The 13,276-nt window shown below is 62.2% G+C and overlaps 1 protein-coding gene across 1 annotated transcript; it reads left to right on the top strand.

Annotated features, from left to right (window-relative positions):
- The first annotated feature begins 4,321 nt into the window (after positions 1-4,321).
- On the top strand, positions 4,322-7,795 carry LCN12 (lipocalin 12). Its single transcript, XM_019033157.4, is given in 5 exon segments — positions 4,322-4,887; positions 5,339-5,475; positions 5,932-6,011; positions 6,080-6,196; positions 6,386-7,795. Coding segments are annotated over 5 exon segments (1,212 nt in total). The 5' UTR covers positions 4,322-4,695; the 3' UTR covers positions 7,072-7,795.
- The last annotated feature ends 5,481 nt before the right edge of the window (positions 7,796-13,276 follow it).

Genomic DNA, 13,276 nt, shown 5'->3' on the forward strand with positions numbered 1-13,276 from the left:
TGGGACCACCAGGTGGGCTGGTCCCTCCCCCTAGGAACTTACAAGTCCAGGGATCAGCCACCAATCAGCCACAGTGGGCAGGGATGGGAGGAGAAGGCACCTTGGAGTTGGTCCCAAAGCACATAGCCTGGGTGGGGGCAGGGAGGAGCCAGCAGCTGCTGCAGGGGGGTCCCCATCCCACGGGCGGGGCTCCCCCTGCCGTGCCCACCTGTTTACTAAGCTGCTAGACCCCAGGAGGGCAGGCAAGTCAGGTGGTGGGAAGGGGAGGCAGGGGCCCTGACTGCCGGGACCTGGGAAGGAGAAGGGCCCAGGAGGTCGTACCCTTGCATCGCCTTCCCCCACTCCAGCTCCATGTCCCAGAGACCCATGAGATATAGAGCAGGGCGCAGCAGAAGGGCTCAGGGTTCAGAGCTGGCAACGCCGGGAAGACTCTAGGCCTGAGCCCCAGGAAAGCCTCCTCCATGCCTGGCCCCACATCCCCCAAACAGAAAGTGAGGGTCTCATCTGGGGGCAGGAGGAGTCGGGTAGCTGGCCACGGTCACAAGCTTCAGGGAGGGCTGAATTTCCGAGGGGTGGCGCCAGAGACCCACCCGATGACCTTGGGTGCTGTGGTTGGTGGCAGAGTGGCCCAGCCTGACCCTCCACGCCTCTGACTGCAGGGCTGGGTGGGTTCCCGCACTGAGTGAAGTGCGTGGCCACTTGGCTGTGTGTTCTGGGACCAGAGGATGTGCAGCGCAAGGATTACAAGGAATTTCATTTTCACAGAAGCGTTGAATGAGCTCTAGTTAAATTTCAAACACTACATAAAATCACGACAGCTCTGTGTGAATCATTGTTCTTTAAAATAGTTTGCAAAATTTGGCTGGGCATGGTGGCTCACGCCTATAATCCCAGCACTTTGGGAGGCTGAGGCAGGTGGATCACTTGAGGCCAGGAGTTCAAGACCAGCCTGTCCAACATGGTGAAACCTTGTCTCTACTAAAAATACAAAAATTAGCTGGTCATGGTGGCAGGCGCCTGTAATCCCAGCTACTCCAGAGGCTGAGGCAGGAGAATTGCTTGAACCCAGGAGGCAGAGGTTGTGGTGACCCGGGATCATGCCACTGCCTCCAGTCTGGGCGACAGTGAGACTCTGTCTCAAAAAAAAAAAAAAAAAAAAAAAATCTATGGAAATGGCCGGGCGCGGTGGCTCACACCAGTAATTCTAGCACTTTGGGAGGCTGAGGCGGGCAGATCACTTGAGGTCAGGAGTTTGAAACCAGCCTGGCCAACATGGTGAAACCCTGTCTCTACTAAAAATACAAAAAAAATAGCCGGGCGTAGTGGGCGCCTGTAATCCCAGCTACCCAGGAGGCTCAGGCAGGAGAATCGCTTGAATCCAGGAGACAGAGGTTGCAGTGAGCCGAGATTGCACCATTGCACTCCAGCCCGGGTGACAGAGCGAGACTCTGTCTCAACTTATTTAAACAACAACAACAAACAAACGACAAAACTATGCAAACTGGCTGGGCACAGTGGCTCACACCTTTAATCTCAGCACTTTGAGAGGCTGAGGCAGGAGGATCGCTTGAGGCCAGGAGTTCAAGATCTGACTGGGCAACATAGTGAGACCTCATCTCTATTTTTAAAAAAAGTTTTTTCATCTATAGAAACTAACATTTAATTGTTAGCAGTCTTGCCCAAGACCTGCGGGGTCAGGAGTCCAGGACTGTCCTGGGTGCCCCCGCCTTGCCTGGACGTGAGAGTGCTGTGTGGGGCCCCCGGAGCCCCTGGTCCCACAGGCAGGGCCGACAGTCGGGTGCCGTGCCCGTCCTCCCTGCCCACGCAGGTGCTCAGAGGGACAGGTGGGCCAGGACTCCTCCATGTGGGGACGAGGCACCCTCCTCCTCAGCCACGCCCCAACCACCCCTGGCCCCCCACCCCACCCCCAAGGGGCCTCCCAGCGCCCAGGACCGTGTCTGGGAAAAGGTCTTTGCCCGGGGAGTGGGAAGAGAGAGGGGAGGGTGAGCAGAGGACAGGCCGGGAGTTTTCCGGGAACGGAGGAAGAGCAGTGGAGGGGAAGTCTGTCCTTGTTGCTGTGGGGAGGCAGAGATGAAGGCGATGGGTTGGGGGTAGGGGTGCCGGGGAGCGAAGCAGAGGGAAGAGAGGATCTGATGGGAGGGGTCAATGGGAGAGGCCCCAGGGACCGGTCCCCACGGTGGGCTGGGGGTCCAGGGTGCTGAGTGGAAGCGGCGGTTTCCCTCCCGCCTCTCAAGGACGCCCTGCAGAAGGCGCGGCTGCTCCTCCCCGTGGCACGCAAGCTCCCGGGCACCGCCTCCCGCCTCGGCCTCCCAAAGCGCTGGGCTCACTGGCGTGTGCTGCCGCGCCCGGCCCGCCCACCCCAGGCTGTATGGAAGGCCGAGGTCAGAGCCAGGACTCCCCCGGGAGCCCCGCAGGTGCCCCAAGGCCCGCGTCCTGCACGGCCCGTTCCAGCGCCGCCGGCCCAGCCAGGCAAAGGCACCTGCAGGGCCCTGATTGGGCGGCGGATGTCACGTGCCCACCCTCCACCAATCGCGTTAGACGGGAGGAGCAGCACCTGCGTCTGCCCCGCGGTGGGGGGAGGAGGTGCGCCGAACCGATTGTCATGTGCGGGAGGCTCCTGCAGGGGACGGGGGGGGCACAGAGGTTAACGGCAGCAGCCAGTGGCTACCTGGAGGCACACACAGACCCCCCAGGGCGGCAGGAGTGGGTCTGGGGGAGGGAGCATGGGGCCTGAGGCGCTGCTTGGAGCCGAGGGACCCTCCTCTGTGTCGAGGACTCGGCCCACCCGACCTCTGCTGCTCAGTCTCTGTAGGTCTCGGGCTGGCCAGGGAAGGCCCGGTTTTCCTCCCGCAGGGCCCTGCATGGGCGGGGTCCGTAGCGGGGACTGTCCTGTACATGGGCTGTGTGCTGTGATCCCAAATCTCCCCAGTGCCCTGCGATAAGACGGGCTCCGGGAGGGGTGCCTGCTGCGCTGAGAGCGGGACCCTAGGGCTGCGGACAGGCGCTCCTAGGCTGGCTGGGGCCAGGCGGATGGTGGAGAGTCCAAGGCGCCTCTGGGGAGTTCAGGGGAATGAACAGATTATTTCCAACTTTTCTTTTCCTGGGCCAGCCTCCTGAAACGCTAGCGTTGTGCTGGTGAGACAAGGCACAGCAAGCTGCCCTTCTACGTGGGCAGTGAGGCCTGGCACAGAGCCCAGCCCTGGAGCCCTGAAGTCCTGGGGGCTGGGCTCTTTGAGTGGCCAGGCTGGGGCTGCCACCCAGGGCAGGCTGCCGAGGCCCAGGGCACCTCCTGCGATGAGCCTAAGTCCCTTGTAAGCAGGGCTGGATGAGGGGAGGAGGTGGCCAGGACAGGGAATCTGGGGTGGGAGGGGGCGTCCAGGACAGGGAATCTGGGGTGGGAGGGGGCGGCCAGGACAGAGACCTGGGGGAGGAGGTGGCCTGGACAGAGGCTCACAGGCCAGGCACACGGTGAGTGGGAGGCACCTGGCTCACCCTTGGTGACCCCATAACATGGAGTCCAGCACCCAGAGGCTTCAGCTACCTGTGAGGATGGGAGGAGAGGTCAGGAAGGGGACTCCACTCCCTAGCCCCATCGTCCAAGGGGTGCCAGGACAGCTAGAAGCCCCAAGCCTGCCAATACCCTCCCTGCCAGCCCGCTTTTTACATCTTATTTTTATATTTTTAGAGATGAGATCTCAGTCCTGCCCAGGCTGGAGTCCGGTGGCACAATCATAGCTTACTGCAGGCTCAAACTCCTGGGCTAAAGCAATCCTCCCACCTCAGCCTCTCAAGTAGCTGGGACCACAGGTGTGCACCACCACCCCCAGCTAACTTTTAAATTTTTTTGTAGAGATGGAGTCTCGCTATGTTGTCCAGGGTGATGTCAAACTCCTGGGCTCGAGCGATCCTCCCCCCTTGGCCCCCCAAAGTGCTGGGATTATAGGTATGAGCCTCTGTGCCTGGCCTACTAATCCTTTCTTTTAGGCAGGACCAGCATGGGGTGCCCACTCCCATTAGTGGGGCTTCCCAGCCCTGCTCCTCCCTCTGGGCAGAGACTGCGTTTAAAATGCCCCAGCTGTCCTCAACAGGGTGCCTGGGTGCTCTGCAGGCCCCAGCCTCCCTCCTCGCCTGCTCGGGCCACCTCCACCCCGGCCTCATGGCCACAGGGCCCCTCCCTGGTCCTGTTCTTGCTCCAGGGCCACGGCCCACGCTGCGGTTCAGGCATGTGCGGAGCCAGGCAGGGTGGGGGTTGGGGGGCGGCTGGCAGGCCCAGGCCCTGCAGGGGGAATGCCCGGGTTTGGCCACAGCTGGGCCCTGTCCCTTATGGCTGCGGCAGGTCACGCTGTCTGCCTGGGACACAACATTCTGTGACAGGGAGGAAGGCTGGGGCAGGCTGCGTGGGGCCTCTGAACCCCCAGCATGGGGCACTTGGAAGGGGGCTGAAGGGGGCAGGGCCTCAGAAATGAGAAGAAGAGGTGGAAGGTGGACCTGGGGGCCCCTCCTACCCCACCTGGCTGGAACCCAAGAGACCGCAGGTGGGTGGGTGGGACCTGAGGAGAGCCCGCATCACCCAGCCCACACCAAGCCTGCCCTGGGCACCACCTCTCCTGCCAGTCCTGAGGAGGGAGGCAGAGGGGCACACCCCCTTGGGAGGGTCACCTGCTGGGTACGTGCATGAAGAGGTGGGTCTCTGGGTCACCTGCCTATGGCCACTTCCTTCTCTCTGTCCCTGTGGGCCCAGCAGCTGCCAGGATGAGGCTGCTGTGTGGCCTGTGGCTGTGGCTCTCCTTGCTGAAAGTCCTGCAGGCCCAGACCCCAACCCCCCCGCCACTCCCGCCCCCGATGCAGAGCTTCCAAGGAAACCAGGTACAGGGGTTTTGACGGAAGGAGAAGCAGCCGGCTGGGTCTGAGTGCAGGGAGAGGCTGGTGGCTGAGCAGGCCTGGGGATGCTGCCCAGAGAGCCAGGACCAGCCGTGCTTCCAGGAGCACCCCAGGTGGGCCCCTGACCTCCAGCAGAGGAGGGCCCAGCGCAGACCTTCCTGGCACCCATTCCCTGCCGTCACCCCAGCCCATCGCTCCCTCTGTGTGTGAGGGGAAACAGGCTCGGGAAGGCCGCACAGCCACTGGCCAGGGTCACCATGTCCCTGCCAGACCCAGAGTAGGCTCCGGTTCTTGCCAGTGTCCCTGGCGCCGGCCCAGCCGGGAGCACTGCTCCGTGAGGGGTCCAGAAGCTGCCAGGGAGGGCGGGAGGGGGCTCCTGACCCTGCCCACTGCCACCCCTGCCCACCGCCGCCCCTGCCCACCACCGCCTCTGTAGTTCCAGGGGGAATGGTTCGTCCTGGGCCTGGCGGGCAACAGCTTCAGGCCGGAGCACAGGGCGCTGCTGAACGCTTTCACCGCAACTTTCGAGCTAAGTGATGATGGCCGCTTTGAGGTGTGGAATGCCATGACTCGGTGAGTGGCTGTCCCTGCCGTTCCAAGCGGGTGAGGAGGATCCCAGGCCTGGGTCCCAGCCGCCAGTGGCTCAGGTGCGCCATGGGCCCCGTCCCAGCACAGGCAGCCTCATGACTCTGCCTGCCAATGACCAAACCCAGCTGGGGAGTATACAAAAAAGTGTGGGCAGCTGGGCGCGCTGGCGCACACCTGTAATCCCAGCACTTCGGGGGCCGGGCGCGCTGGCACACACCTGTAATCCCAGCACTTCAGGGGGCAGAGGCAGAAGGATCACTTGAACTCAGGAGTTTGAGACCAGCCTGAGCAACATAGTTAGACATCATCTCCACTCATGACACTTGGCCACTCCCGCCGTGGGTCCCTCTGAATAAGCGGCTGAAATCTCCTGAGGGGCCCACCTCGGCATGGACCTGCCAGCTTCTGGAGCCTTCCACCTCCACCTGTCCCCTCCTACAGAGGCCAGCACTGTGACACATGGTCTTATGTGCTGATACCGGCAGCCCAGCCCGGGCAGTTCACTGTGGACCACGGTGTGGGTAAGCCGGTCACAGGAGGGAGGGACGGGGTGCTAGCCCACAGGGACGTGACATCTGTGTCCCCTCAGAGCCCGGGGCGGACAGAGAGGAGACCCGGGTGGTGGACAGCAACTACACCCAGTTCGCCCTGATGCTGTCCCGCAGACACACGAGCAGGCTGGCCGTCCTCAGGATCAGCCTGCTGGGTGAGCCTCCCACCCCGTCCTGGGCCCATGTATGGCCCTGGAGGCACCTCCTTCCAGGCTTTGGGTCAGACCCTGCCTCCCCACCCCGCCTGGAGTGACTTGGGGGTACAGATAGTTCAATCTCCCACCTACCCAGCCCCCAACCCCCTGCCAAGTGCACAGACCCACGCTGGGCTCCTTGGGCCGCAGGCAGTAGCTGATTGCTGCCTCCTGGGACGCTGGACCAGTTCATCTGCCTGGGCAGAGCTCAGGGCCTCTCGGATGACAACATTGTCTTCCCAGATGTGACTGGTAACATGGCTCACCTGCAGGCATGCTGGGCAGTAGGCACGGGGACCGCAGGAATGAGTTTGGTTGACCCTAGAGGAGCTGGACCCAGTGTCTACCCAGGGAGCTCAGCCCCAGCCTGCACTCAGGGGTCTCCAGGCTCCTGGGTCCCTGTGCTCAACCCAGGCTCTGAGCCACCTCCTGCCATCCCGGGTCCCCTGTCCTGGGCCACCTCCTCCCACCCCGGGTCTCCTGTCCCAGGCCACCTCCTCCCACCCCAGGTCCCCTGTCCCGGGCCATCTCCTCCCTCTGGGTCCCCTGTCCTGGGCCACCTCCTCCCGCCTCGGGTCCCCTGTCCCGGGCCACCTCCTCCTGCCCCTCCCGCCCCAGGTCCTCTGTCCCGGCCCACCTCCTCCCACCCCGGGTCTCCTGTCCTGGGCCACCTCCTCCCACCCCAGGTCCCCTGTCCCGGGCCATCTCCTCCCTCTGGGTCCCCTGTCCTGGGCCACCTCCTCCCCTCACCCATCCCTGCTCACAAGGAGCTTGGACTCATCCCAGGAGGTGCCCTGGACCTCAGCAGCCTGCCCTGGGTGGCAGCCCCAGCCTGACCACTCAGACAGCCCCGGCCCCCAAGGCCTGACTCTTCTTGTGGGAGGGCGAGGTCAGCCTGAGCCCCTCCTGTTCCTGGAGGGATGCCCACCGTGCCCTTCTGATTCCTGCCTCTGGTCCTTTACATGTGCATAACCACATGCACACACACTCACGCATGAGCAAACGTGTACAGACTGGCACATGCCTCCACATGCGAACACCCACTTACACACGCGCCACTCACACTGGCACACATGCTCTCTACCCGTGCACAGGCACACGTGCTGGTCTGCACACACCTGCACACACCTGCACACTCGCTATGCCAGGCCTCCTGGGTCTGCAGTGAGTCTGGGGGCCCATGGGGACAGGCACAGGTGAGGGGCTTCCTGAGGACCTGGGGCTGTTGGGAGCCGCTGTGGGCCACATCTTCTGCCCCTTCTCAGCCTCCCTCACCCCAGCCCCTTCCCCTAGACCCACTGCTGGTCCCCTTTCTCCCTCCTGCTTCTCACCCAAAGCCACCTGCCCCTCCTTTGTGCCCTCCCTTGCTTCCTCCTGGGCTCTGTCCCCTGCTCCCCCTTTGTCCTCCATCCCGACTCCATCTCCCCCACCAGGCTGGTCACCCCAGGCCAGTGTCTGTTGAAGGATGAAGCAGCTCCTGTCCGGCCCAGCCCTGCCTCACAGCTGCGCGAGCTCTGCCCTCCTCAGCTCTCAAACCTGAATAAATGCACCAAGCCCAGAGCCCCAGAGTGTGACCACTGTGACCTTGGGTTGGGCAAAGAGATGGGAGCAAGGCGACCGCTGACCCTGCAGGGCTGCAACAGCTCCTTCTCTGGGCACACTACGGCCCCCCAGCCGGCTCTCTCTGGCCAGTGTGTGTCTGTGTCAGTGAGGGCATGCACATGTGTGTTCATGCGTGAGTCTTTGCCCATGGTTGCAGGTTGTACAAGGTCGTTCCCAGGCCAAGGCCCCTCCATCCCTGCCCCTTGGGCCCTTGGCTGTGGGAGTTCGCAGGCCCTTCTCCACCTCCACCCTGGTCAGCACTCGGGGCTGCCATGCCAGATGCAGCCGGGCTGGAGCTTGCCCCGGAAACACTCAGACCCCGAGCTGTCCCAGGCAGCGGCTGTTCTGTCAGGGAAGCTGGCCTGGAGCTACCAGGGTCCCAGAACAGGAGGAGGCCCTGGTGCAGATGCCCCAGGCCTGGGAGAGGGGAGGCGGTGACAAGCAGCCTCGGGCTGGAGCCTGCTGGGCACAGAGACACAAAGGGTCTGAGGTCACAACCCAGACACCCACTCCCAGCCTGAGCCCCCCCAACCCTGACTGTACACCCCTGCAAGATGGCTGTATTCGGACGCCCACCCCCACCGGCCAGCCAGAGCAACCCATTTCTCAGCCCTCCGATGTCTGTGTCCATCTCGGCTCCCACTGTCCTCCGGGCAGGGAGAGCAGGACACCACCCAGGGTGGCCATGGACCCTAGTGGTCTCTGGCCTTGCTAGAGAGCAAAGAGCATCCAGAGACCCCCAACTTGGTGCCTAACCTTCACCCACCAGGAGCACCCCGCTGCTCAGAAGCATGGCCCTTGTTTAGAATCCTTCTGCCATCATGTGCACCTCCTGCTGGGCAGGCTGTACAGGATCCAAGCAGATTCTGGAATTGGAAGATGGACAGAGACAGCAGACAGACTGGAATTCCTCCCTGCCCTGACGGCCCCAACAAGATGGATCCCCATGATCAAGTCAAACGACACCAGCTGTGGTGCTTACTGCAGCCACAATTCAACCTTTTCTGTGTGTCTGACTCCCCAACACACAACTCCCACAAGGGCAGGCACAGGCCTGCTTTGTCCATCACTCTATCCCACATTCCAACATGGCGCCTGACACAGAGAAAGCTGCTGAATGATGGATGGATGGATGGATGGATGGATGGATGGTTGGATAATGGTTGGGTGGGTGGATGGATGGACAGATGAGCGGATGAATGGATAAATGGAAGGATGGGTAGATGGGTGGGTGGATGGATGGGTAGATTAATGGATAAATGGATGGATGAAGGGCTGGGTGGACGGATGGGTGGGTAGATGTTTGGATGGTGGATGGGTGGATAGACGGTTAGATGGATAGATGGATGGTTGGATATTGGGTGGGTGGATGGATGGATGGGTAGATGGATGGATGGATGGTTGGATGATGGGTAGGTGGGTGGATGGCTGGTTGGATGATGGGTGGATGGATGGTTGGATGATGGGTGGGTGGATGGATAGATGGTTGGATGATGGGTAGATGGTGGATGGTTGGATATTGGGTGGGTGGGTGGATGGATGGTTGGATGATGGGTGAGGGATGGATGGTTGGATGATGGGTGGATGGATGGACGGTAGGATGATGGGTGGGTGGATGGATGGTTGGATGATGGGTGGGTGGGTGGATGGATGGATGAAGGGTGGGTGGATGGATAGTTGGATGGATGATGCTTTTTTGCTCTTTTTTTCTTGTGCCGTAGATGGGGAGGCTGAGGTTAAAAGCAGCAAGTTTGGTTGTCTGGATTGGGAGACATTCTATACTGTGTGGTTGTGAGGACACAAGCCTGGGTGTCAGAAATTCTGGACCACGGCCTGGCATATATTGGATTTAACCCTAGGAAGATTGAGAGTGAAGGTGGCTGTCTTTTGGCAGAAAGGGCTTGTTGGGTGTTCTTTCCTGAACGCGTCAAGGAGGTGTCCCTCAACCCTGGGGTGGGAGTCAGACACAAGGTCCCCCAGAGCAATGGCCTCACTCTCTACTCTCTTACTCCTTCCCCTCATCCCTCCTCCTACTGGGCCACGGTGTCCCCATGGGTGAGACTCACTCTACAGGGCCAGGACTTGGGCCTTCACCAGCCTGGGGCCTGGGCCACGCCCTCACCCGATGCCTGGCTGCAGCAGGGGATGGCTTCTGCATGGAGTCCAGGCACAGGACCTAGGCCAAAAGAGAGGAGTGGCCTAGAGAGGCTCAGCTTGAGAAGAGAGCCCTGCCCTGCCCCTGACAACCTAAGAGAGACTCCGCAGGCCACCTTCTCCCTCTTGACCTGGCACAGCCTTTGCCAGCGGAAATTCTTTTCAGTCCCTCTGCACAGATGGAGAAACTGTGAGGTTCAGGAAGGCTGGCTGGTCACTTGGCAGGGTCACCTTGCCCCTGCCAGCCTCCCTCCCCCAAGGCAGGGAACATAACCCCGGCTGCAAGATCATGACCACCATGTGCTGGTGGGAGCCACCGCCTTCCTGGCACCCAGCTGTACCCTCCGGTGGTGGCCAGCTCCCCGGACAAAGGCACAAGCAGAGAATAAGACTCCCTGATGGTACCCTCCTCCTCCCTGGCGGTGCCTCTGCAAAGCCCAGCGCACTCCCCTTCCCTCCACATCAACTCCTGGCTGGGGAGACAGGAGATGCTGCCTAGGCCTGCATTCCTTCCCAGCTCCTATGGGGAGGGCGGACTTCAGGCCTGGCTGGATCCAGGGCCCCAGCCACCCCCTTCTGTGTCACTGGCCCTGGCCGGAGTGGCTGTACAGTCCCATTGGCCCGCTTCATTCCCACCTGGGTTGCAGATGGTCTCTCTCCCAGAAGTCTTCAATCCTGGGTGGAGGCTGTGTCCCCCCATCAGTGGTCAGGGGGCCCCTCCACACAGCCCTCCCTGTCTTGGACTCCAGCTACCACAGCCCCCCTCATCCCATCTTTCCTGGGGTGATACAACTCTCTCTGGCCCTGGTGGTAGTGGGCCCTGTGTGAACCTCCGCCCCTCAAGTCCCCCAGGGGCACCACCCCTTTCTGGCTGAAGACCCTTTCCCCATGTCTGCACGAGGGGACGGGGCTGGGAGCTGGCGGCGTGGAGCCGAGGCCAGGAGAGGACAGGCAGGTGGTCCAGGAATGTCTGCCGGCATGTGAGCCCAGAGGCCTGGGGCTGGACACAGACCAGAGAGGGAGCCCGCCTGCCCACCTGTCTGCTTGCTGGAGTCAAGCCAGGCTGGCCCAGTGGGGTGGGGTGTCCTGCTGGCCCCTACCCCCATGCCCCAAGCATGGCAGCCCAGGCCCCTGTGGGTGGCCAGATTGAATCTCTTTACCCTGGCCTGAATCTCTTTTCATCTGGGCCTGCAGGGCCTGGGAACAGCCTGTGCCTGCCCCTCCCACAGAACAGGGTCAGCGGGGTTGGGGAGCAGGTAAGTTCTGGTGGGTGGAGGGGCTGCACCCAGGGCTGGCTTCCGTGCCTCCAGTGGCCCCCACCACCTCCCGGATCAGCCCCTGTGGTGGCAGAGGGGGCCTTTACCCGAAGGCCAGCTATGGTCCCTCTCAGCCTTGTCCAGGGCCCGCCACAGCCACACGGAGCCTGTGCCTGCGACGGTGACCACAGGAGACTGTGACGGTGACGGTGACCACAGACAGGCCACCCAGGGCTCGGGCTGGGTACGGTGGGCTCTGGTGGGAAGCAGCTCCCGCACGGCTCACGGTGGGGAGGGTCCCTTCCAGTCCTCACCCCGCGATACCCCTTCCCAGAGCTCATGCCCCCTCGGGGCACTCTACCCACCGGGTACCTTCCCTGGGCTGCCCCACAGGACAAGCGCTCCACCCACGCCCACTCAGACACCAAGAGGCAGTCTGGGAGGGGCTGGGCAGGTGGGAATGGAATTTTCGGGTCTGGGCCAGGCTGTTCACAGGCCCAGGACGGGGACCAGGCCCAGCTCCTCTTCACACTTCTCAGACCTGGGGCGACCGGAGGCTCCTGGGTATCCACCCCAGCACCCCAGACCAGGAAAGTGAGGCACAGGTGGTAGAAGACCTGCCAGAGCCGCCCAGCACCTGGGCCCACACTGCTTTCCCAGAATCAGGCTGCAGAGCCCCTGGGCGGAGTGGGAAGGTCCCCTTAGCGCTGCTCTGTCTTTGTGGGTCCTGGGCCTGCTCCCGTGCAGACCTTCATCTGAGGGCGTGTGGTGTGTGGTGGGGAGGTGGACACAGCTGTGCCCTGACCTCAAGAGTGGCCTGACCTGGGTGCGGGGCTGGGTCTGTGTCCAAAAACAGACACAAACGGCCACACATTATGTGATTCCATTTACGAAGTTCTAGAACAGGCCAAGCTCCTCTCCACTGTTAGAAATCAGGTCTGTGGCTGCTGCGTCCGGGGTGGGGACACTGTGGGGTGGGGTGGAATGTTCTGTGGCCAGGGGTGAGGGTGATACCTGCAGCTGGTTGGGGGCGGGTGGTTAGAATGTTCTGTGGCCAGGGGTGAGGGTGCTGCCTGCAGCTGGGAGGGGTAGAATGTTCTGTGGCCAGGGGTGAGGGTGCTACCTGCAGCTGGGTGGGGGGTAGAATGTTCTGTGGCCGGGGGCGAGGATGCTGCCTGCAGCTACGGGGGTGGGGGGTAGAATGTTCTATGGCCAGGGGTGAGGGTGCTGCCTACAGCTGGGGGGGTGGGGGGTAGAATGTTCTGTGGCCAGTGGTGAGGGTGCTGCCTACAGCTGGAGGGGTGGGGGATAGAATGTTCTATGGCCAGTGGTGAGGGTGCTGCCTGCAGTTGGGGGGGGGGCAGAATGTTCTATGGCCAGGGGCGAGGGTGCTGCCTGCAGTTGGGGCGGGGGGGGGTAGAATGTTCTGTGACCAGGGGTGAGGGTGCTGCCTACAGCTGGGGGCGGGGGATGGAATGTTCTGTGGCCAGTGGTGAGGGTGCTGCCTGCAGTTGGGGAGGTAGAATGTTCTGTGGCCAGTGGTGAGGGTGCTGCCTACAGCTGGGTGGGGAGTAGAATGTTCTGTGGCTGGGGGCGAGGGTGCTGCCTATAGCTGGGGGGGTAGAATGTTCTGTGGCCAGTGGTGAGGGTGCTGCCTACAGCTGGTGGGGGGTAGAATGTTCTGTGGCCAGTGGTGAGGGTGCTGCCTACAGCTGGGGGTGGGGGTAGAATGTTCTGTGGCCAGTGGTGAGGGTGCTGCCTGCAGTTGGGGGGGTAGAATGTTCTATGGCCAGGGGTGAGGGTGCTGCCTACAGTTGGGGGGGGGTAGAATGTTCTATGGCCAGGGGTGAGGGTGCTGCCTACAGTTGGGGGGGGTAGAATGTTCTATGGCCAGGGGTGAGGGTGCTGCCTACAGCTGGGGGGTTGGGGGGTAGAATGTTCTGTGGTCAGGGGTGAGGGTGCTGCCTACAGCTGGGGGGGGGGTAGAATGTTCTGTGGTCAGGGGTGAGGGTGCTGCCTGCAGCTGGGG

The sequence above is a fragment of the Gorilla gorilla genome, chromosome 13, assembly GCF_029281585.2.
Source record: "Gorilla gorilla gorilla isolate KB3781 chromosome 13, NHGRI_mGorGor1-v2.1_pri, whole genome shotgun sequence".
Lineage (NCBI taxonomy): Eukaryota > Metazoa > Chordata > Mammalia > Primates > Hominidae > Gorilla > Gorilla gorilla.